General features: G+C 36.1%; 1 protein-coding gene across 1 annotated transcript in view; it reads left to right on the top strand.

Annotated features, from left to right (window-relative positions):
- USH2A (usherin) overlaps positions 1 to 26,005 on the top strand; it is a gene marked incomplete at its 5' end in the record, with an annotated part of 618,561 nt that overhangs the window by 500,638 nt on the left and 91,918 nt on the right. Inside the window, 2 exons of the mRNA XM_082703057.1 lie at positions 13,540 to 13,698; positions 15,159 to 15,321. Of these exons, the coding sequence (XP_082559183.1) occupies positions 13,540 to 13,698; positions 15,159 to 15,321 (322 nt within the window). The remainder of the gene's footprint in view (positions 1 to 13,539; positions 13,699 to 15,158; positions 15,322 to 26,005) is intronic.

Below are 26,005 nucleotides of genomic sequence, written 5' to 3'. Positions count from 1 at the left end.
GGATCGAGCCCCACATCGGGCTCTCTGCTCCGCAGGGAGCCTGCTTCCTCCTCTCTCTCTGCCTGCCTCTCTGCCTCCTCATGATCTCTGTCACGTAAATAAATAAAATCTTAAAAAAAAAAAAAAAAACTGGATCACTGTCTTATACCATACAGAAAAATAAACTCAAGATGCATTAAAGTCCTAAATGTGAGATCTGGAATCATGAAAACCCTAGAAGAGAGCACAAGCAGTAATTTCTCTGACATTGGTGTGCAACTTTTTTTTAGATAGGTCCCTTGAGGCAAGGGAAACAAAAGCAAAAATGAACTATTGGGGCTTCATCAAAATAAAAACTTCTGCACAGTGAAGGAAACAATCACTAAAACTAAAAGGCAACCTTCAGAATGGGAGAAGATATTTGTAAATGATATATCTGATAAAAGGTTAGGAACCAAAATATATAAAGAACTTTAAAAATTCAACACCCCAAAAATAATAATTCAATTTAAAAATGGGCAGAAGATATGAACAGATATTTCTCCAAAGAAGGCATACAGATGACCAACAGACATGAAAAAATGCTTTTCATCATTTATCATCAGGGAAATGCAAATGAAAACTACAATGTAGTTATTCTCTGACCCTTGTCAGAGTGGCTAAAAACAAAAACACAAGAAACAACAGGTGCTGGTGAGGATTTGGAGAAAGGGCAATCCTCTTGCACTGTTAGTGGAAATACAAACCGATGCCACCACTGAGGAAAACAGTATGGAGTTTCCTCAAAAAGTTAAAAATAGAACTATCCTATGATCAAGCATTCACACTACTGGGTACTCACCCAAAAAACACTAATTCAAACAAATACATACACCTCTATGTTTATAGCAGCGTTATTTACAATAATCAAGATATGGAGGCAGCCCAGTGTCCATCAATTGATAAGTGGATAAAAAAGATGGCGTATATATTAATAATGTGTATATTAATAATATATGTTATATTCATGTGCATATTATATATATATAATTCATCCATAAAAAGGAATGAAAGGAAAAAGGAATTCATTCCATAAAAAGGAATGAATGGATAGAGCGAGAGAGTATAAAGCAAGGTGAAATGTCCATCAGAGAAGTACAAATACCATATGATCTCACTCATGAAGAATTTAAGAAACAAAACAAAAGAGCAAAAAGAGAGACAAAACAAAAACAGACTCTCACTACAGACAGTATACTGATGGTTACCAGAGTGTGCGTGGGTGGTGGGTGTGGGTTAAATACGAGATGGGAATTCAGGAGCGCCCTTGCTGTGATGAGCACTGGGCGATGTATGGAATTCTTGAATCACTCTATCGTACACCGGAAACTAATACAGCACCCTGTGTTAACTAACTGGAATCAAAATAAAAACTAAATCAGCAAACAAATGGGCAATAGAGCCAAGAAGGTAACATAGAGGCCTAATATATAAAACTTAAGTTCTCATCAACCAGCATCCTTCTGATGTCATAATCTAAGATCAAAAACAAAAACAGAAGGGTCTTAATTTGGTCAAACTCACAGGAGAAAATTTATCAAGATCTTTATAAGCAAAGAAAAAGGTAAGCCTCTCTAAGATATTAAATATAAATGATTCCATCCGCCTTTGCTTTAAAATGAATATACAGCTCAGTAAATTAGAGCAGAGGAATGATCACCAGCCCCAGCCTGTGAAATACAGCCCTGTAATCCTTACCTCAGTTTTAGGAGCATAGATATTCTTGAACTCCATTCTTAACTTCAGTCGAAGAAAACCCGTATCTTCTGCTGCAGAAAATATACGAACTTACATATCCCTTTACAGAATCCGTCTCTACTTGAATGGACCAGCATGCTATCTTGCTGTCTTCGAGCATATTTCTCCTTGGCATCTTTATGAAGCTGTGGTGCTTCTGTGCCATCAAGTAAAATGAAACAGAAAAGAGCCAGTCTGGGACTGGATTTTGCCTCTGAACCAGAGATTTCTCAGAATCCCACCAGAGTCTTCCACAATCCAGATTGTCAAAGCACAATAAGAGAAAGTCCAAGATGATAAGCAAAAAAAAAATTAAAAAAAAAAAAGCCATGTGATCAGGGGGTTCCATGGCCTATCAAATCACTTGTCATTTTAACATTATTATACACATAAATTGCTTATCTGAAGATACCTTTCCTTTTAAGACAATGGATGTCGGGTGAAAGAGAAAACAGGACTCGCATCTCAATTCTGCCACCTGTTAGCTGACATCAACAAGTCGGTTCTTCTCCCTGAGTCTCTGTTCGGTGCAGCTATAAAATGGAGACAATGGTAGTACATACATTTGGGTGGTTGTAAAGATTAAATGAGGTAATTTATATAATTAGCATACATTGGCTCTGTACATTAGCCTGTGAATAGTGATGATTTTTTTTGGAGAATTATTTTTGTCTTCAATTATTTATTTTTAAAATGTATTTACTCCAGCCTTTGCTAGGTGCCAAGGGCCCCGTTTTCAAAATGTTAAAACAGTGCACTGCAGGATTGCATTTGTAAATGTTTAAGACTTCTCTTGAATTTCCCAGCAAAAATGCAATATGACAAAAGTCATATTTTTCTTTAAGTTCAACATCATATTTTTATGCTCAGTGTATAATGTTTATACTTAGAAAAGGATCATTGTGAAATAAAGCACAACTTCTGCTTTTTTTAACGTAACCTTAACTCTTGCCTACCTCAGGCTTTGTAGAAATTGTTCATTCTAGCGCATCCTTGGGGGTATTGTAGAAATGCTTCACACACTAACTCTGACCATGTAACCAATGGTTAATAAATCTATAATATCCAGACCTGTCAATCTTTTAGTTTCAGATGTACAAAATCCATTACAGAAACCCCGTAATATATGGAAAGATTAAAATCTTAAATTAAACTTTTTTCCTGGTGCCTAGAAGGATTTTGAACTCTGTAAACAGGCAGATTATTTTGACTTCTGTATAATCTACAGTTGATTTTATTGGAAAGTACCTCATGCTGTGTTTTGATTTGGATAATAAAAACATTTTTCTGTTCCTGAAGAGTCACAAATATATATTTTAAACTGAAAGAAAACAAACTTGTTATAACCAGAGGTTGTTTATTTGCTCACAATCAAGAGCTTTCAAGGTACTCATCATACTCCTCTACCATTATGCAATGATTACATCATAAGCAGAGCTGAAAATTGGGCCAAGTAGTCCATACCTGCAGTTCCCCAAACCTGAACAAACATTAGAATCACCTGGAAAGCTTTTGCAAAGACCGGTTCTCAATCACAAGTTTACTGAATCAGAATCTCCTGGGGTGGAGTCAAGAAATCTAGATTTTTTTTTTAAGCTTCCCAGATGATTTCAATGTTTTCCAAATTTAGTCATCATGAATTACATACACCAAGCAAAAGTGGTCAGGTACAATATTTTTTTCAAAACGTGAGTCGAACCACTTTCTCTTGAATGTTCAAAACCAAAATAGTGGTTAAATCAACTGGGTTTTCTCACATGTATTTTGTTTTGTGGTCAGTGTGAATAGAGCGACTTTACACAGGTAAGTTGCTGGGAGAAAACAATGTCCATGTGGCTGCTTGGCAACAGAAAATTACTTAGGCAATTAAGTGGGCTTTCAGTTTATAAATTATTATTTCAGTGATATCTATAAATTAATTCTTACTACATGTTTATAAATTTTACCAGAAAAGGAAGTGAGATCTAGGAAATGTGGAATATTCAGGGGAAGCATAATTAGAATACTTGTGGTGAATATCACTTACATTCAATAATATCACTTGTTTATACTTGCCTTTTGTTAAATTTCCAGCATATGCCAAACACTTTGATAAACATTTTCCCTGCCTTACCTGAGCTTATACTGATAAAAACCCTGGGATACAAGTAGTATCATTATTTCCATATTAAGATAAGAAATTTGAATCTCAAAGTAGTAATATAGGGGTACCTGCGTGGCTCAGTGGGTTAAAGCCTCTGCCTTTGGCTCAGGTCATGATCTCAGTGTCCTGGGATCGAGCCCTGCGTAGGGCTCTCTGCTCAGCCAGGAGCCTGCTTCCCTTCCTCTCTCTCCCTGCCTCTCTGCCTACTTATGATCTCTCTCTGTCAAATAAATAAATTAAAAATCGTGTAAAAAAAAAAAAAAAAGAAGTGATATACTCAAGGTTACAAGCAAAGCCAAGATTCAAATTCAGATCTGTTATAAGAGCAATCTCCACAGGTCTTTGGCTTAACTCTTAAATCCTTATCAAGCTTTTTGTTTATTTCCCACCATCTTTTGGATTTGTGATACAACTGTATTTTTTGAAATAGTAGCCCAGAGGGCTGAGAAACAGAGCTAGTTATTGGCAAATACCAAATGACTGGAGAAGAATGCTTTTTATTTGGCATGCCTAGACCAGAAGAAGTAATTGTGTAAAATGGTGAGTCCCTGAAGGGAAAATACTTACCTCACAGTAGTTATCTTCTGTGGCATGAAGGAACTAGTAACCAGAAGTCTGTCTATTCAACCAAAAGTCAGGAAAGAATAGACATGACCTAGCAAAACCAGATTCCAAATGCTGAAAGATTTCAGTTAGGTGGGAGAGGATTTCTCAAATAACCACAAAAAGAATATTCCAGGACTATTTTAAAGCCTCGATAGACATTCTCTTACCTTTCAGGTAAGTCCTGGTTCATTTTAGCTCATTATTACTTGACAAATGTCAGTTGTAAGATTATCAAGACCCTTCAAGCTCTAGAAAATCAAGATTTCTACTCTTTTGCATATCATTTGTACCTTCAAATCAGATGATGCAGAAACAACATATCCTTTTAAAATATTTGCTGAATTAATGGAAGAAGAGAGTAGTGAGTAAGTTTCTAAAATTTGTCATTCAAGCAAATATAAATAAATTTTGGATTTTCTGTTGCTTAAAATTATTCAAACATGGGGCACCTGGGCGACTCAATGAGATAAGCCTTTGCCTTCAGCTCAGGTCATGATCTCATGGTCCTAGGATTGAGCCCTGCATCCGGCTTTCTGCTCAGCTGGAAGCCTGCTTCCCCCTCTTTCTCTGCCCTCTCTGCCTACTTGTGATCTCTCTGTCTCTATCAAGTTAATAAATAAAATCTTTTTTAAAAATAATTCAAACACTTGACCTCCTGTAGAATCCTATCCCTCTCTCAACACTAATTCAACCCTAAACATACATACATGTGCACACACGCACACACACACACACACAAATACATATTTCTTCTTTAGAGACAAATAGGACACATACACGTATCTTCGAAATATTAGATGTCATCTTGTGGATGCATAATTTTTTCGCTTATTTCTGAACAAGGAATACTGGTTTCTAGGTGGAATGGGCTCCGCCATTTAGTTTTCCCATGACCTTGGGCAGGTTCCACAATGTCTCTGAACTTGAGGTTTCTTGTCTGTGAAACAAAGTATCAAATGCCCACCCTGCATTGCTTTTATGTGAAGTCAGTGAAGTAGCATGGTACACATTTAGTGCACACTGCCTGGAAGCTGGCTATTATTATTCAAGCTACAGACAGCAGCCTGCCTAGCTGATTCCTAAACATTCCTTCTCATCCCGTACCAGCTCTTAACCTCAGGTCCAGACTTACACATTTGTATTAAAAAGAGTGGGGGATACATGTTCAACTAATGGGTAAAAAAAAATCACAGAAAATGAAGAAGCAAATTGTTCCTGGAACATAAATTGTTTACTCAGGATAAGAATAGAGATAGATACTCCTGCTATTTCAGAATCCAAACACTCGAAATTATTTGAACTCTGAAGGTAATGATGAGTCTTTCTAATTTATCAAGGTGATGACTGTATTTTGAACTGTTCTAGCCCTTCATCATGTTCTAATTAACAATGTCATTGCATTCAACACATTTCCTCACTAAAGATGGTGAGTTATTTAGGTTTAATGCATAATCTCGAAGTACTGGTGTGTGTCCATTCATATTTATCTCTTAGTCCATTAAAGAAAACAATTAGCAACTGTTCTTCCTAAAAATCATTTCAATTAATATTGCTTAGGAATAAAAAATATATTGGTTAGAAAAAAATGTTTTTTATTAACCAATTTTTGATTAAAGTGTAGTTAGCCATAATATGGCCTATCTAAAGACCTTAGGCATCTTGGTGTTCAGTTAGCTAATCAACCGCAGTGTATTAGATCAGATAATATCTATTTAAAGTCAAAATTGTCATTAAGTGCCCTAAAAAAAATTTACTTTGCTTTAACTGGGATGATTCAACTTTGACAATTCTTTCAGTTTTCTTTAAGTGCAAAAACCAAGTGACAGTAGTGCTGAATTTCAGAAGAAAGTATAAAACTCATTTCAATGATTTATGTTTTATTTAGCACAGTAAATCTTTATTCAGCTGTACTGAGGTATAATTGACAAATGAAATTATAATACATTTAAAGATTACAATGTGATGATTTGACATATATAACTGTGAAAAGATTTGCACCATCAAGTTAATTAATGCTAACATCTTATCGCATATTTATTTTTTGTCTTCTGGCGAGAACACAAATTCTACTCTCTTAGCAAATTTCAGTTATACCCTACAGTATTATCAACTATAGTCACCACGTTATACCTTAGATCCCCAGATCTTATTCATCTTATAGCTGGAAGTTTGTACCTTTTTACCAACTTCTCCCTATTTCCCCCATCTTCCAGCAGCCCCTCGTCGCCACCATTCCACTCTGTTTCTATGAGTTCTTTTTTTTTTTTTTTTTTTTTTTAAGGTTCCACACATAGGTAATACTGTAAGGTTATTGTCTTTGTCTGGCTATTTCACTTACCGTAAGGCCCTTCAGTTTCATCCATGTTGTTGCAAATGGAAGTATTTTCTTCTTTTTATAAGTCTAAATAATGTGCTATTTCATCTATACTACATTTTCTTTATCCATCCCTCCACTGAAAGCCACTTCAGTCATTTCCATACCTTGGCTATTGTGAATAATATTGCAATGAACTTGGGAGTATAGATAGCTCTGTGAGGCAATGATATCATGCACTTTGGATATGTACTCAGAAGTAGGTTTGCTGGACCACAGAGTAGTTCTATTTTTAATTTCTTGAGAACCTCCATACTGTTTTCCATAGTAAACTGTCACTGGCAATATGAGCTTCCATTCCCAACAACAGTGTACAAACAGTCCCTTTTTCTGCATTCTCACCAGCATTTGTGATCTCTTGTCTTTTTGATAATGGTCATCCTGAGAGGTATGAGGTGATAGCTCATTGTGGTTTTTTTATTTGCTTTTCCCTGGTGATTAAGGATGGTGGGCACATTTTTACATATCTGTTAGCCATTTGCTTGTCTTTTGGGGGGGGGGGAATGTCTATTTGTAGCCTTTGTCTACTTTTTAATTAGGTCTTTTTTATTTTGCTATTGATTTGCACGAGTTCCTTGTATATTTTGGATATTAGCCCCTTTTTAGAGAAATGGTTTGCAAATATCTACTCCCATTCCATAGGCCACCTTTTCATATTGATGGTTTCCTTTGCTGTGCAGAAGCCTTTTAGTTTGATGTGTCCCACTTGTCAATTTATTTTGTTGCCTTTGCTTTTGTTATTTAATGAATTTTATTGAGTTCTAATATGTAGTAGGCATTTTTCTAAGAGATTAATATGTATCTCATTTAATGTTTTTAACAACCTAATATATTATAGTATAATACAGTATGTCCTATTATATAGTACAGATAGTATAGTATAATATAGTATGTCTATTGTTTTGCCTATTTTACTAATGAGAACAATTTAGATACTCTTGAGTTATTTTGTCTAGGTTATTCATCACAAATGTGTTGGAGCCAACCCACAATGCATCTGACTCCAAGTTCTATGATCAAAATCACTGCTATTTTCTCATCATTTTTCTACATAAACAATGCAGAAAACAAATGATTTTTTTCTAAGCTCCACTATAATCCAGTTCAGAAGCTAAAAAATAATTTTGCTTTAAATATAGCAAATATGAATGAGGACAATGTAATTTAAGAGCAGCTCGTCCACTAACCCAGCAGGAGTGTTTTATTTGTAGCTTAAAATTTCATGAGATATAACTCATTAGCCTTTAGGTATACTGAATTATCTATTCACTTTAATGAACATGAAAATATTTGCTGAGCCCCTACTCAGAGGCAAGGAGTTATAAAGGAGTTATAAAGAAGAATGAGACGTTGTCCTTCCTGTCATAACCCTACTATCTATTAAGGTAGAAAGGGCATAAAATGACCACTATTATATGAACTTATGTAAAATTTCCATACAGTTGTTACGGATTTGTGTTTAAGAGAGTCTTGTTTCGGGGCACCTGGGTGGCTCAGTGGGTTAAAGCCTCTGCCTTCGGCTCAGGTCATGATCCCAGAGTCCTGGGATCGAGTCCCGCATGGGGCTCTCTGCTCAGCAGGGAGCCTGCTTCCTCCTCTCTCTCTGCCTGCCTCTCTGCCTCCTTGTGATCTCTGTCTGTCAAATAAATAAGTAAATAAAATCTTAAAAAAAAGAGAGAGAGAGAGAGTCTTGTTTCACTTCCAAACCCTCAAAAGGGCATAACCGAGATATTCCTACCTATGCAACAAAGAATTGTCTAGCTGATTTGTTCAAAGCATTACATTAAGTGCAACCAGTGTTTTGAAGCAGCTATCAAACCGAATTAATAGTTTTCCTCTTAGAATTTTTCCTGCTCCAGCTCCTAAAAAAAGATTTTAAAAAAGGATTATTTGATTGACTTGTCCCGTTGTAAAGTATGCACCTGCTGTGAAATGAAGCCACGGAGAAAAAAAAAAAAAGTTGAATAATTTAACTTTTTTATTTGTAAAGATAATCAGGGTTTTTCTGATTACATCTTAACTTCATAAATGTTAAATAACCTATCAGCATCTAGTTGTTGTAAATTATGAAAAGGAGCATTGCGAGGAATATTAACCAACGAAATCCTTGTTCTTTAGTGAACAAGAAAATGTGTTATGGCAGCTTGTCATTGTGGGACTGGTAACTTTGACACCAAATAACAAAACTGCCATTTGCACTTAGGGTAAATTGGTTCACTTGAGCTTCCACTGCTCCTCTTGCTCTGACATAAATTTATGAACTCGGGAACTAACCAAGTCGTGTGGCTTCCCAGCTGACTTTAACAAATATGCCCATTTCATTTCATTTAGTCATCAGAATACCAGGGGGCTAGGTTGTTTCAGACTCGTTGCAGATGGTGTAGGGTTTGCAGGAACACAGGACCCTTTCATGTCACAGTCATGTAAATTATGACAGTGGAGGGGCCCTCTTTCCTAAATACATGTCACTGTTTGACATGCTCACAGCTTCAACGAGCATTTTCTCTTTCAGCACCTCATAGGTATATGTAAAGGACATTTATTTCCAATTAACCAAGATGTGAAAAATACATTTTCCGGGTTCATGCCTTGACTAGCCATGTTGAAACCTAGATCAAGATAATGTCTATATTTGAAATGTAGCAGAAAGACAGCTTTGTTCTCTGACCCCCTAGGAGTCCTGTCCTTCTAAGCAGAGAAGTTATTGAAAGCAGCCCAGTAGGTACAGAGGAAGACATTCAGTAAAGCGCAACCTCAGATGAATTGACGGAAAGGCCATTTCTAAATTATGGCTAGAAATGGAAAAATATCTTCGTAGGAATACACTTGATCATATCCAAGTATTCATTAAAAAAGCTAGATAAAATATTGTTATAAAGAGATCTACTTAGATGAATATAAGTTATTTGGAATTAGAATAGAAACTATACTTTTTAAAAAAGGTGGGTTCGGAGCGTTTGAGAGCTGATAAAATAGTGTCGGAGATGTGGGGTTTTTTTTTTTTTTTTTCCATTTTGTTCCATTTCATTTTGTTTTGCTGAGATGTCTGTCATTAACTCAGCACTTTCTATTCGCAGGAATGTACTAAAATGTTTTACATGCATTTTCTAATTTAATCCTTATAGCTCTTTATGAGGTGGCTATTATTATCATCATTTTACAGATGAAGAGACCAGCGTTCATAGAGGCTAAGTAATTTACCAGAAACAAATAAGGGCAGAGAAGTGACTTGATCTGCCTGACTCCATTCTGTGGTTGGTCTAGTTCAACAAAAATGATAGAATATTTTTCAAATGAGTGTTTGTCAAACTTTTCTATAAGATCTATCCCAGGAACAGAGAAGACAAAATGAACATGCGATCAATCGTAGGAGTTCTAGAAACCACCGAAAGTAATCACCATAAGTTTGCAATTTCTTTAAGGTCTTGCTTTTTAGGTTAAAAACTCATACAAATTTGCCATTTTATTCCAATGTGTTTATCTTCATCCAAAAAATAATGTATTTTATAATTTATCATTAGGGAAGTTATTTATTTATTTATTATCTATCTCCTTGGATAAAGAGTGCTACGCTGTTATATTTTAGGATATTAGATCACTCTGGAGAAAGCTGACCCCAATAAGTTCAATGTCCAAGCAATTCTTTCTGTGTTCATTGTGTTATAAATATGCAGGTACAAACAGCAGCCTTTTTCCCCCCACCGTTTTACAGACTATGTCAGGGTAACAATAAGGAGAAACGGCCAAAATGGGATGTGCATACTGTGACATTCCAAGATACTGTGAATGGAAATTTCCATTAGCCTATCTTCCTGCTGAGAGGTCAAACTACAAACTGAGAGGGTCCCTGATCAAGTCTTCAATCTCTTTTACTACCTGGAACAACAATCTCCAAAGAACATTCTTAGTGGGGGAAAAAAAAAGCCTGATTATACAGCTCTTTATTTTACTTCTAATGTAGTACATAGGTTTTCCTCACCCATTAATGGACTAAGAGCTTCAAATGGTCCCTATAATCAATTCTCTGCATCCAACTCTCAAACTTCATTTTAATTATAGCAGTCTTTTTGGGAGCAGTAAAACCATTGCCAGTTTCATCTTATAGTTGGGAATTAGGAGTCAAAGAGTATCTTCTAAATAAGCCCAGTATGTGTATGCACGATGCCGTTAAAGAGAAAAATAAATTTATTTACATTTTCTAGCCATTAATCTTTGTCATGGTATCTTTTTTCTTCATAGAAAAAAAAAATAACATAGAAATGTCTACCACCTAAGATTCAGCAGAACTGTGGGCCCAATCAAAGTTTCATCCTGTGTCTGCAGAAGATTACCCATGATGATTTAATTTTAAAGCAATACTGAGCAACTCATATTAGATGGTGTTTTGATTGCATCACGAATAGGACTTGTACTTGTTCAAAACACTGATTATGTCAGCATAAACTTCTGCTGTCATTTAGTTAGTTCTAAGGTGACTATGGAGTTACAACAACTGACCAGTCAAAGCTCTGATCACTCAGTACCAATATAATTTTCTAGTCTTGGACTTTTTAGGAAGAAAACTCCATACCAAATTTTTGTGAACAAGGAAAAGTGGGATTCTGCTGGTTTCCCTTGCTCAGGCAAGGAAGCCTTGCATTTCCCAAATTTTAAAGGTCAAAGTGGCATTCCAGGAAGAGGTGCCATGTTTGTCCTTGTCTTTAAAAATACTTTGACAGAAATCCACAAGTGTGTAGGGTATGTGTATCTCAGTTTCGGAAACTTACCCTTCAGAGCTTCAAATATTCACCTATAATTTAGTTTCCTCAGTAAGAATTCTAATTTTTCCATTTCTTCCCTCTAATCAGTGTTCAGTAACTGTTCTGCCTGGCTACCCATGTTGTCTCAAAATTATCCTCTCATTTTTCCTCAGTTGTCCTAATCCAAGTTTCTATTACCAAGAGAGAACATAAATAGAGAGAGATAAGTTTTGTTATCAGATGGGTCTGAGTTCAAGTGTGACTACCCCAAGTAATCAACTGGCAATCTGGAACAAGGTGCTTAGTTTTCTCATCTTGAAAAAATGCAATAACATTTGCTTTACAATATTGTCCTAAGATTTCAATCATTCACTCAAACTGACGTTTATTGAGCTGCCACTTTGTGCTAAACTCTAGGCACTGAAACTACGCTGGGGATAAGAACAGAGCCCCTGACTTTATGGAGTACCCTGTCCTGCATGCAACCAGAATGCAATGAGATGGCTGTTCTTGTTTGGGTTATTGCTGCAACTGTGTAGAAAGAAAGCAGGGTCGACTCCAGGAGTCTTACACAAAGGCTTTACTCTAAGGCCTTTGGCATAGGAAAGAAGAACAACAGATTTGGGAGTGGAAAATACAGTGATACGCTTTGGACCTGTTGAGATGGAGGTCTCTGTGAAGTAGGTTGCTGAAAATAGAAATTAGGAATGCAAGAGAGATAAAAAGCCAGAAATAGGAATTTAGGAATCAATGATAGAACAGCAGTAATTTAAGTCATTAGAACAAATACAACAGATAATTTAACAAGGATGCTCTAATTTAAACTAAAATTTCTCAGTCTGGGTTCAGCACAATCGCAGCTTTCCAAAGGAAACAATTGTTCAGTCCTCTGACTATGATCAATATATTCTTTGGAGAGTTCTTATTTTCATCTATCCTACACAAAATCCCGAGCATCTCTGCTTTATACTGGCTCTTCCAACCCTTATACAATTAGGGCTCTATCTACAAAAAGCAAACCTTCATTTCATTTTTTAGGCCTCATTTCTGAAGGGTTATTGAGTCCTGTGCTGTAGATTTCATTGCTTCTACAGCAAAGATAACCTTATTTAAGTGCTACAAAGGGAAGTAATTAAACCCTCAAATGTTATAAGCTATCAGATCAATGAGAAAATCTCATGAGAAATTCCATTATATTCTTCATTCAAGGCTCATATACTCTCCTTGAAAAAAAAATGTGCATGTTGTTCATGACCAACTAAAACTTACAGGCATTTAATTATATGAATAGATTGTGAAAAGGCTAAACTCACAAGACCTTCTTTCTTTAGGAAGCATTGTGAAAAATGACAGTTTTGAACCCAAATTTCATATGTATTTAGGTCCATAAGTCTCCCTGACAGAGTGGACTGTCCTAACTCAATAATTAATGCACTGGGAATTCTCTAGGTAGACTATGATTTGGATACTTTATGGGCTATTATGTCAAGGATCTGTGTCAGACTGGATGCATACACAATGCCTACAGAAAAATTATTGTCACAAGCAAAACTGGTGTGTTTTTTTTTTATGTACTTTAAGAGTAAGTAAGCCGAGCAAAAATATATGACACCATTTCTAATTGCCTTGTATTTTTTAAGAAGTGAAACATGCCTTCGCTTTTATTTGCCCGTAGAGTGTACCTTTGAATAGAACTATTATATGTACTTCATTTGTTTTTGAAAAGGGGTGATACATGTTTTATTTTTTACTTTTGGGATATACATTCATGCAGTTATTAAGTGCTATATTTGGCAATAATATACCTTTAAGTTATAAAATGTTAAAGATTCATCGTTTTTAAAAGACAAACATTTGTTGATCATCCTGTATATCATACATATGTGTTTTCTCTCTCTCTCTCTTTCTCTCTCTCTTTGAAGGGATCCTCATTCCCAAAATGCCTGTGGAGTACAATGTCTTACTCAATGCTGGAAGTGTAGCACCTCTGACCTCCTCTGTTGGTCATCATCAATGCATCCTTCTGGAAAATCTGGCTCCATTCACACAATATGAGATAAGGATACAAGCATGTCAAAATGGTGAAAGTCTTTCAGACACTTGTCCTGGGCTTTTATTAAAAACAAAAGTATTTTATGAAAAAATTCATTAAAAAGGAATAGATTCTCAATTCAAATACAAAGACTAACATTTCATTTCTTATTTGTACTGGACTGTTTACCCAGAAAAATCAGAGCCTGGCATTGAGTGAAGCATTATGCATTTCTGCACATTAAATCATGAATATTTAAATATATTAAAATGGTGGTTTTGCAAAGTCTTGTTTTATAAGGCCCTTTAAAAGAAAAACACCTAGATCACATAAAGGAATCATTGGTAATATAAAACAAAATAGGTATTATGAAAATTTCAAAAAAAAAAAGGTACACACTTTGGTTTATTTAAGTTTTATTTGGGATTGAGGGGAGGCATTATTTAGAAGTCGGGTTACACTTGAATGAATCTTACATATTTTACTGTGCTTCCCTGGACTCTTTGTCATATATGCAGGCTGTTGCCCTGAGTTTCATGGCATAGGCTAGTTGTCTATGAAATCATCCATATCGTTGGTTTTAAGGAAGAACCTCTATCAGTCCCTTCATCTCTCCAAATGTTACAACATATATTAATGAAAGAAGAAAAGATACAACTCATATTGGTGTATAAAACATATTGCTCCACTTTAAATTAAAGAAATGCCCCAATCTTATACTCGAGTGGTGGGAACTCCTATCTTACTTGTGCTTAAGAACGTCTGTGTCCAAATGAACATGAGTTCTCTTGGAGCTGATTGGGACGAGGGGTCTGTGATTTTGCTTTGCCTCATCTCTGAAACTGTGAGTCAGTTTGCCCACTTCTCTCTACAAACTCAACCAAGGTATTTTGTTTTGAAAGGTACTACTCTCTCTGATCCGGTCTTCAGCTACTCAACATGGAAACAGTTTCAAACTAGTGTTTTCTTTATTTAAATACAAAATCCACTTCTGCATCTCTACATCTCTAGAATTATGCTATGGAGATACAATATTCTTCAAATTAATTGATTCCTGCATGTTGGGAGCTGGCCATTATTTTACGATATTGGCAAAAATAAGATACTATTAAGAATATACAAGATGTACCAGTCACACACCCTAGTGATACTCAAGTACTTTATCACTTTCTGGCATAATGACTGTAAGAAGCTAGAGAAGCCACAGTTCAGACAAGCATAAGCATTATGGTCTATGCCTCTGAAAATTTGTCGTTACTTAATGGATTTTCCAAAAATGATTCCCTATTTAAATATACATAAAATATGTTTGTATATAATAAAAAATATGTATACATATAAATACATTCAAATTAGAGATTTATAGTGCTAGTCTAAAATATGTGTAAAAAGGTCATATACAAAAGTTCAGCTAATATGATTTCCATGATCTCCTTATCCTTCTATATGCATATGTAACTCTTTTCCCCGCCTGACAAATTACATAAGGACTCGATTTTTTTTTTCAAGGAAGTTGTGGAGTTAGCAGTAGGACATTTGTTAAAACATCTGAAGCAGCCCCAATGGATCTACCGTCCCCTGTTCTTAAGGCACTGGGGTCGGCTTGCATCGAGGTTAAATGGATGCCACCTAAAAAGCCAAACGGAGTCATCCTCAACTACTTTCTTCACAGGTAACATTGACTATTACTGTTATTTTAAATTATTTTAAAATGTGTATTATTTGAGGACGGTAAAATCAAATACATTTTCTTTTTCCATAAGGGAATAAGTGGGAATTCATGTTTTTTTGGAGCACCTCCTAAGGTCTAAGATTGGTATTAGAAGCTTTTACACATAATCCAGGGGGGGAAACCACAGCTACCATGTAGCATTTTTGTCTGAGCCCTACTTTAATGATGAGACCTCATAGTGCACTTTGGCCTTACTTCTGATTAAGTGGTAGAGCAGTCCTCTAGAGGCTCACTGACCAAGAGAACATAGTCATTCCAGAGGAGGAACCAGGTCTGCAATCAGAATTCTAATATTTCCCATCACCTATTATGTGGAGTTTGGAAAAACATTTTTATCCTCAAAAAATAGGGTGTTTTCCATCTGCAGAAAGAATGGTTCAACTCGGCAGTTCCCCTTCTGTTGGAAGGAGTTTCCGCTCAGCTGGCTAGATGGGAATGCAGTAGATAGCAATGCACCTGCTGTTCACCATGATATGCAGAATTTGTGAAGTATCTCCCTCTAAAATGAAGAAAAGAAGGAAAGAGAGAGTGAAGGGAAAGAGAGAGAGAGAGAGATAAGGGAGGGACAGACAGAGGAGCAACAACATTTGGGGTTGAAAGGTGTTGCGCTTCTGATCCGGGTTTCACCTGATGCGCACGCACATAGTCTCAGTGTTTTCTTTAAATAAATAATGAATAATGAGGAGGAGAAGCAGAGGGAGGGAGGGAGAAGATAGAACAGGAAGGAGAAGAAGAGAGAGAGAGGGAAACAGAATAACAGAGAAACCCTGAGGGAGAAGGAGGAAGAGAGGAGAGAAGGCAAAATCAAACAGGAAGAGAGTCAAGGAGGCAAAGAACCTGAGAGTTTGCTCTCCGTGCTAGTCCCTGCAGGTTGCTATAACAAAAACGGCATAAGCTGGGCGGTTTAGAAACAACACACGTTCTTTTCCTGGAAGTTGGGAAAATACAAAATGAAGGTGCTCACAGATTCCATGATTGGTGAGGGTCCACTTTTTGGGTCACAGACTGCTGTCATGTCACCGAGCCCTCACTGTGGTGGAAGCAACTAGAGACCTCCGTGGGCCCCTTTAAAAGGGTACTAATCCCACCATGAGGGTTCCACTTTCATGCCTCAGTCAGCTTCCAAATGCCTCATCTCCCAATACCATCACCTTGGGGGTTTGGACTTTGGCATATGAACTGGGGTTGGAGGAGACGCAGACTTCCTGACCGTAACTGTCTAAGACAAAAAAGGCACAACAGAAGAAAGATACCAGCAGACCTGAGGGATTTGCAGATTAAAAACTCCATTCCAAAAGCCACGTATTTACGTTAGGCAAACCGAAAACAACTCATTTTTGCTCAGACCCTCACACCTACCCCCTCATGGTTTGTCAGTCTCTCCATAAGCCTCACACCTTCCCCTGTTTGGTCCTGTGCCTTGAAAACAGGAAACTTAGTTCAGGCTCCTCTTTCAACTTCAGATATTAAAACCGTTTGATTCTAGTCCATCTTCAGTGACGAGTACAGGTTTGTAGGAAAATTATAGAAGGAGAAAGTATTATTGCATTTCTAGTTACGTAAATGACATGGCCAAAGAAGAGCAAGCCAAATGTCTTCTCAGCCAACATTAATTTGAAGAATAATATTTCTGATTCAAATACACACAAACACGTAAAATGGCTAACATGAATTTACATTTTAAGCTAAGCTCAGGAGTGCAGGCTCTAAAATGCCCATCCTCTTGGAATAGTTTTCTTTCATCTACTTAATGCTAATTGTATGAGAAAAGCACATCAAATTCCGATTCTGAATAAAGGGAAATAAAGTATCTGTTATGGAGCAGGACGTGGCTTCAGTCTGTTGGTTTTGTAAATAAACCTCATGATTTCAGTGACTATTCCGTGGCAGCTAGAGAGAGGGAAAACAGGAAATATAATGCAGAAAGCCCGCTTCAATGAAAAATACTGTAAATTGAATTTGACAGCATTTGATGGCATTTGATTATTCTAGTCACAGCCAAACAATGATATAAAGAGTAATATGAAACAGAATGTGTTACTGCCTAGCAGACTCAAAAGCAATAAACCTTCCTCCAATGTGACACAATCACTTCACAATCATAATTGTAGCCTGTTTGATACCTCTGAGTACAGCAGAAGGGCACTGACTGACATAGATACATTTTGTTTTTTATTTAAAGTGAAATGAAAATGGCGCACTGGGGCTCCAGATACAATCGTTATATTCACCTACATAGGCATGAATCACTTGGCGGTTATTTCAGCTGAAGTTTAAATGTGCTTAGACAACAACAATATCAAATTTTTCTTAGATAGCTGCAAAAAAAAAATCAGAAATTTGTAAGGACAGAAATAGAATGTAGACACATAGTTCTTTTTCATTCTGGGACTACATAGAGCCCCTTCTATAGTTATGGCCACGAGCCTGCAGTATTTCTGGGGAGGTTATGGCATGTAATCCCTGCTTCATCATTTGCCTCCTCTTTCTTGTATCACCACCAAAGGAAACACACTTAGCTCAAACCAAAGACAGGGTTTGGCCCAGGCAGATATTTTCATTAAATTGCAGGAAGCCAATTTGCCAATCCCATTTTGAAAATACCTGTCACTCTAGTCTCTCTAACCCCTTAAATCACTTCCCCTCAGTAATTTTCTTCCATTGTTTAAAGACTGCCTCTAGATATCATCCTATTGAAAAGCATCTGTGCTGATAAAGGGGTATTGATGACTTTACAAACAAAATAATCTGGGAAGGATATGATTATTAATGTGATTGCTTCTGTTCCATTTATCTGTTACTTTGTTATTTGATTTAGGCTACTTTGTTCACTAAAGAGAGGAGTTATAAAAGACACTTCTGACAATAGGGAAACATTGATGTTAGTGTTGTGCAACCTGTTTACTGATAGAGTATATAGACAAAGCCATCTTCAGCATTTGTTTTCTCCTCATAGTCCATTTGGATATTATAATAACGATTTTTCAGTATTCCCCTCTGTCATATCTATAATGTTGTAAAGGCAAATCCCTCCACAAAGTCTGACTTCCATTTACAAAAGTCATCAAATATTTCTTTTTCTTGGGACTTCACAAAACACTTAATGAAATGATCTCCCACCATTTTAATAGAGACAAAACTGCATGAGGTTTATTCTCATAAACAGTCTCCTTAAGCAAATACAGAGATTGATCGATGTGCAATAAGAAAAAATATATATACAAATACCTTCTAAACACTGTAGAAGTAGAAATGAATAATGAACTCTTTCTTGAGTATTTAAATAGTAAGATTTTGAAGGATAAAATAAGAGATAGTTAGGATGGGTGGTTGATATGGAAGAATATTCCAAGCAGGGAACTGCAAATAATAATTTTCTAGAACGGGAAATTAAGCTGATTGATTAAAATAAGAGGGTATTGACTCAAAAGTGAAGAAACTTTTATACAATCAATTCATGTTGTGTGGAAAGAGAGATATGGAAATGAAGATAGGTGGATAGATGATTGACAGGTGATAGATATATCAATAAATAGAAATGTTCATATCTGCTGTGAGATCTGAGTCCTATTACCAAGGACCTTTACTATAGTAGGAGATATAAGTCAAAGTAAGCAAACAAACAAACAAAAAAAGAGAAATATATGAATACTTACCAGAAAATATAAATATCTACCAGAAAAATATAAATATTTATCAGAAAGTTTACAGGAGAAAAGGATTCTTTTTGTCTGGAATATTTATGGAAGACTTCATTCACTCATGGATGAAATTGATGTCATTAGGACTTGGCCTTATGATATAAAAATTTAGTGACCATTATTAGAAATATTTTTGTTGGAAAAAAGTTTTAACAGGACAGAATATTAAAAAGACTATTCATCCTTTCTATATGACTTACCCGAGGCACATAAAATTTCCATCAATGAAAGTAACTACTATTAATTTTAATATACATAATATTTCTTCTTTCTTTTTATAGTTTTCCTTTCATAAAAAGAATTATATTGTTCATTCTGTTCTCCAGTTTTCCTTGGGCACGGATGCACACACACAAACCCACACACGTGCACATACACCTCACTTCTTTTAATGACTCAACTATATTTTATTATATGAATGTGAGTCTGTATTATTTAACCAGTCCCCTACTGATGGCAAAATAGGTGATTTCCAAGTTTTCATAACAACAGCAACTCCCAAAAAAACACCTTTACAATGAGCAAATGAAGAATTATTCTTAGTACTAGAAGGGCAGGGTTAAATTTTATACATTTTAAATTCCTAGAGTTTGCTCAATAGTCTTCTAAAAATGGTTGTAAAAATTTTAATTTTGAAAATTCCTGTCAATAGGGGGTCTTATCAGCTCTTCAAATCTTTGCCAGTTCAATATTTTAAATGGCATATTATTGTTTTAATTAAAATTTGGTCGTTATAAGTGAAGTCATTGGTTTATTTTAAATATTTCCTTCCTATTTATGTGTGTATATAAAAAACTGCATATCCTTAGACTATTTTCTTTTAGACTATTTCTCATTCATCTATGCTCTTTATATAGTATGGAAATTCTCCCTTTGATGATCATATTAAAATAACACATCAATTATTCCAGCAATTTTATGGGTTCTTCTCCTTATATCTAAATATAAGACTTGATTTTGTTTTAAAGAATGAGAAATCTATGCATTTATTTTTTTAAAAAAACTATCTAGTTTGTCAACATTATTTTATAATTCACTGACTTGAAATGCCATCTATATGAAATCTTCATGTATCATCTGGTCCCTTTCAGGATTTTGTTTTCTATTTCATTTATAGTGGACAGGATTTTAATAAGCAGAGCCTGATGGCAAAGATATCTCAGGTGAATAAAATTAATAGAATGAACCAAATTCCCAATGCTAAAGTCATAGTGTTCAAGTGATGGTCAAGCTTGGCTGGACCCTTTGTTATTTATAGGGAGAATTTTGACAACCAGCTTGATAGTAGATTTTAGAAGACTTGAAATACTAGGCTAAGAGTTTAGATTTTTTTTTGGAAGCAATGTAAGCCATTGCAACTTTCGGGTAAAACAGAAAAGCAGTGTGAAAAAGTGGACAGAGCTTGGCATTTGTAGACAGAAGATATGACTTCTAGGAGCTGGGTCAAATACTTAAAAGTTATGTGACCTTGGGGAAGTCATTATATTCCTCAAGCTTCATTTTTATGTAAAGTTAGGCTAATAAACATAAAGAATAACCTCCTAGAATTTTGTAAGAATTAAATGAAGTAAAGTATGTGGAAGTCCTGTGTTAAATATCAAGCATGATAAAAGTAGAAAGTCATCCTAGATGTACAATAAAGATGTACCATGATTTAGGAAGACGAATCTGGCTGTTACAAATATTTAAGGATAAGGAAAAAGATTCGTGATAATAAAAGAAGCAGATTGTACAACAGCATGCCAAGGATGATTCTGTTTTTCTTTAAATATATAGAATATTTCTTTACATTTATATGTGCATTAAAAATGTCTGGAAACAACAACAAAATAACTGAACAATGCTAATCTCCCAGAGATAAGTTAAGCACAACCCTTTTTTATTTTTATTTTTTTAAAGATTTTTATTTAGTTATTTGAGAAAGAGAAAGCACGAGAAGAGGGAGGGGCAGAAGGAGAAGCAGGCCAGGGAGCCCAATGTAGGCTCGACCCCAGGACTCTGGGATCATGACCTGAGCCAAAGGCCAACCTTTAACTAAGTGAGCCACCCAGGTGCCCCAAGCACAATCCTTTTAAATACAGATCCTCCTCAACTTACTATGGTTATATCGCAATAAATCCATTGTAAGTTGAAAATACTATCAGTCAAAAATGTGTTTAAGGAGCACCTGTGTGACTCAGTGGGTTAAAGCCTCTACTTTCAGCTCAGGTCATGATCGCAGGGTCCTGGGATGGAGCCTGGCATCAGGCTCTCTGCTCAGCAGTGAGCCTGCTTCCTCCTCTGTTTCTGCCTGCTTCTCTGCCTACTTTTGATCTCTGTCAAATAAATAATTAAAATCTTTTTTAAAAATTTATTTAATACATCTAGCATACCAGGGGCCCCTGGGTGGCTCATTTGAAATAGCATTGGACTTTTGATTTCGGCTCAGGTCATGATCAAGTACCGTGTCCGGCTCCACATGCTCACCAGTCTGCTTGTCCCTCTCCCTCTTCTCCTCCCCCACTTGTGCTCTCACTCTGTCTCTCAAATAAATAAGTAAAATCTTAAAAAAAAAAAAATACACCTAACTTACCAAACATCATGACTCAACCTGGCCCATTTTAGATGTGTTCAAAACACTTACATTATCCTCCAGTTGGGCAAAATCATCTAACAAATAATATTTTTGTTATTTTTATATTTTATAATAAATTTTATAGTATTTTAATCTTATTTTAGAATAAAGTGTTGAATAGCTCGTGTAATTTATTGAACACTGTACTAAAAGTATAAAATGGAATGTTTGTGTCGCTACAGAAAGGTTGTAAATGTGTCAGTTGTTTACCCTGTGATTGTGCGGCTGACAAAACCTGCCACTCACTGCCACTGCCCCAAATTCTGAAAGTGTATCTCAGGGCATACTGCTATCCTGGGAAAAGATCAAAACTCAGAATGTGAAGTACATTTTCTACTGAATGCAGGGTCCTGGGATGGAGTCATAAAGTCAAAAAATATTATAAGTCAAGCCGTCGTAAGTTGAGGACTGCCTGTACTTGTGTTTTTGCTCATCCGTATTTTCTAATTACTTTTCACAACAAACATATCATATGGCATGATAAAGACAAAATAATAAATTGTTAGTCCAGATGCAAATCAATCCTCACCCTGTTTATGATTTTCCTATTTCTCTCTTTCTGTAAACACCATCATCACTCCCTGTGGCAAGTTCTGATTGGGAAACAGAAACCACAATGGTTATTTGAACTGAGTTTAACATACAGAATTGTTAAGTAGTTGTAAATTTGTTAACTAGGTAACTGGAGGGATAAAAAGTGAGCTCTAAGATATCATGCGGGTGACAACTGCAGGAAACACGTACTACCCTTGGGACTGAGACAGCTAGAATTCTTAAAAACTTAGTAACTAGAGAGGAGAGCTCCCACTCCCACCCCCAGCCCCATGCAGACACTTGAGGAGGAGTCAGCTTCCAACTGATTCAGGTCTGGGAAGAAGGCAGGAGATAAAGCTAGTTTTTCCAAGTGTTGTTAAAATTTTATATTCAAACTTCTCATAAGGAGGAAGGATTTATTACTTTCAGGGTGAAAAATCCTGGCTGGAGAGATGCTCACATAATCAGCAAGCAAACAGGAAGCAAAGAATAAGGAGCCAGTTACTTTTTCCGTTTCAGTCTTCTGAGCTCCCTGTGGCGCCCCCTATTGGCAGAGCTCAACATAGACTCAACCAAGAAAGCAGAAATGCCATTGCAGAGTCCCAGGTCCACCATCATAAAACCATTATTGAAGGAAAGGGTTATTGCTCAGAAACAACAAATTAATAATGGGCACATTTTTTCTAGTTAACCGGGTTTCAGAGAATTTTGGTCTCTCCTTGTCAACCATGGGTGATGGATGATGGACATAACCCAGTCATTGCTTACAAAATAATTACTGCTTATTATAGTATGTCATGCTTCCCTAGGGGCTGAGAATACACAAATAAATAAGAGTCTTCACCTTCAAGGAGCTTGCAGTATGGTATAGGAGATAGAAAAGAAAGAAAATACATTATCGTTGTTACAAGTGAATCAGCTGAAAAAAGACTTAGCACAAAAGAGAACATGATAATTCTATCTGAGAGAGAAGCAAGGAGAAGACTTCCTGGAGAAAGTGACTGTGGTGGAGCTTAAAAGATGAATTGGAGTTAACCTATAGAAGGGGGAGAATGAAAAAAAGTGTGTGACAAGGAATTGTAGAACCAGACTGACATAGCAGAGCCGTGGAAGCATGAACCATCATGGAATAGAAGGGAACTGTAGACAAGCATTTGATTATGACTGGAATATCAAATGGAATAGAAATTTGGAACAGGAAGCTGGAAGAGTAAGCACAGGCCAGTTGGGTGGCAAATCACTACCATTCTAAGTGGGATTACGTCTTAACACTTTTAAATGATCTTTAACATCTCATCCCCCAACACCAGAGTATCTACTCACTCCACGAAGCCGGATGATTCAACCTTCAATGGTATTTGGTAAATCACCTGTGTTCCCATTTCCTCTACCATCAATTGTAGTTCAGGATCTATCTTTATTCTCATGGGGTCTGTTGAGATGACCTCTTCACTGTGTGACTACCTGTTGGCATTCAATCACCATGTGACATACCTGTTCCCATTCAATGCAGCCTTCACGTGACTGCTGGATTTGTCTTCCCAAAAGCAGCTTTGGACACCATTTCTATGATAACTTCATTTATATCATTTGTTATGTTTAACCTAGTGGATTTCCATGTGCATAATTTGATATAATTCTTACCAAAATGCTAGGACATCATACACTATAAGGTTATTAACTCCAGTTCACAAAGTGAAATGGAAACTGAGTGTACATGTGAGTTTTGCCCACTATCATCTATTCAAGTGGTTGTAGGCCTAGACCTACAACTTAGGTGTTTTGGGTTTTATATTTAAATTAGTATTCTTAATTATTCTTCATAAATTGAGAGTGGCACTTTCATAATCTGAAATTGCTATGGGAAATGAACTGAGTTACAGGATTTTGCTTTGGTTGTTTCTGAAGACAAGTGCTAAGAATTGTTGCAGAAATACAGGAATAAGGAGTTTTGTTTTTTTATTTTTAAGATTGTACTACAGTAAGAAAACGTAAGTGTGAATCTTTTAAAATAGATGGTTCCTAATTTTAATACTTATTTTTGTTTTTTTCTTAGTGTTAAGCAGCCTTAAATTAATTCTAGTCGGAAAAGAGCGTTCATTATTGAAATATCTCCCAAGTGAGTTTAAGCATAGAATAACCATTTGGCTATTCAGAGAGAACTGAAAATGTGATTTCCCTAAACGCAGAAGGTTCAGGAGGAAACACTTCCAGTTAAATGAACAGTTGAAGCCTAAATCTTAAATAAATTGAGAATAATTGCCATCTACTTAACTTCTTCTGTTCAAAGTTCATCCAGACCTGAAGAGATTCTATTCTTTAATACCATAGATGGAGTATTTACCTCAATATAATGTTACTTTATTGAGTATTCAATAGTAACAAGAAGTACTTAACCAGGTTACATCTTTTAATTGTTTTGGTAGATAAACTTGAAGCTTACATAATATTTAATCTTTCACATAGCACAGATTTTTTAAAATTCATGCTTTCAGGCAATTTTTAAAAGAATGTCACAACCACAGCTAGCCCTCAATGTGGAAATTCATGAGAGTTCAATAAAAATTAATTGAATTGTCATAGAAAGGTTGAAGCCAGACAAAACAGACAATTTTATTTCCCCATAGAAGTTTATGTTTGTTTGCTGTATTATGTTCCTTGCAAACACCTTTTAAAAACTCAGAGAGGAGTCCTTGGCTGTGAGCCCTGTGGTCCTCATTAGAATGGATCCCTCCCAATGACACACCTGGTACCTAGTATCTGCAGCAAGTACAAAGGCCAAACCCTGCAAACCGACACTGAGTGCAGAATCTGGCCCTCGCGTGGTAGCGAGGAATAATGAGGTGGGTTGCCGAAACTTAATTGCAGGTCACTGAGAGGTATCTAGGAAGCCTCTATGGTCTCCAGCGGGAGGCTTGTCATTGCTCATGCTTAGGTCATTGTGATTTATCAACTTGAGGATCATCAAATTCCCAAAGCCAGAGATTTTAAATATCCTGCCTTTTTGTGAGAGGTACTGTCATTTACTTTGCCTTAATAACCCTTTCCATTTTGATGGCTAATCTGATATGGCAGCATGTGACTATCCTGGCATCTGAAGAGCATGTTCATTAAATACTCCTAACGGCCTGGAAAATACTGCCTTATCCATCAGTCTCTCTCAACTACAGAGCAGAAGCTGAGTAGGAGAGGAGAGGGTCATCTCTTGGGTACATTCTTCCCCAACCTGGAATACTACCCTGGTAGGTAAAAAGAGTTAATAGAGATGAGGCAAAAATGCAGAGAAGTCATGGAATTACATGTCTTTTGGCCACTTCTTCAAAAAAAAAAAAAAATTACAGAATCTACAGGGCTCAGAGTCTGGGAATACAGAAATAGACCAACCATGATTCCTCAAGAGCTTTCCCTTCTGATTAGGTCTGCAGCTAACCAGATTTTTTTTTTTAATTTTTTTATTTGTGGGATTTTTGTTGTTGTTGCTGTTGTTGTTGTTTTATCATGATTTTATATCCAGGTGAGCAAATAACTGTTCCAAATGAAACATCAGATATTGGAGCTATACTAACAACTGAGAAATCCATTTCTCTTGCTTAGATGTTTTATGTTCTATATATTGAGTATCAAATAGTATGCATGGGCCTTAGTTTTTATATCAGTCAAATCTACAGATGGGACTGAAGAATCCCTTCCTCAGGCTTCTGAGGATTTTTTGAGCGTAATGTAAATTTTATTAGGTCTTGGAGAAGACATCTAAAAGGAATTTGATTTTTGCCCT

The sequence above is a fragment of the Mustela nivalis genome (genome assembly GCF_964662115.1).
Source record: "Mustela nivalis genome assembly, chromosome: 16".
NCBI classification, from domain to species: domain Eukaryota; kingdom Metazoa; phylum Chordata; class Mammalia; order Carnivora; family Mustelidae; genus Mustela; species Mustela nivalis.
Note: the sequence above shows the minus strand (reverse complement) of the source record. Positions and strands in the feature narration are given on the sequence as shown.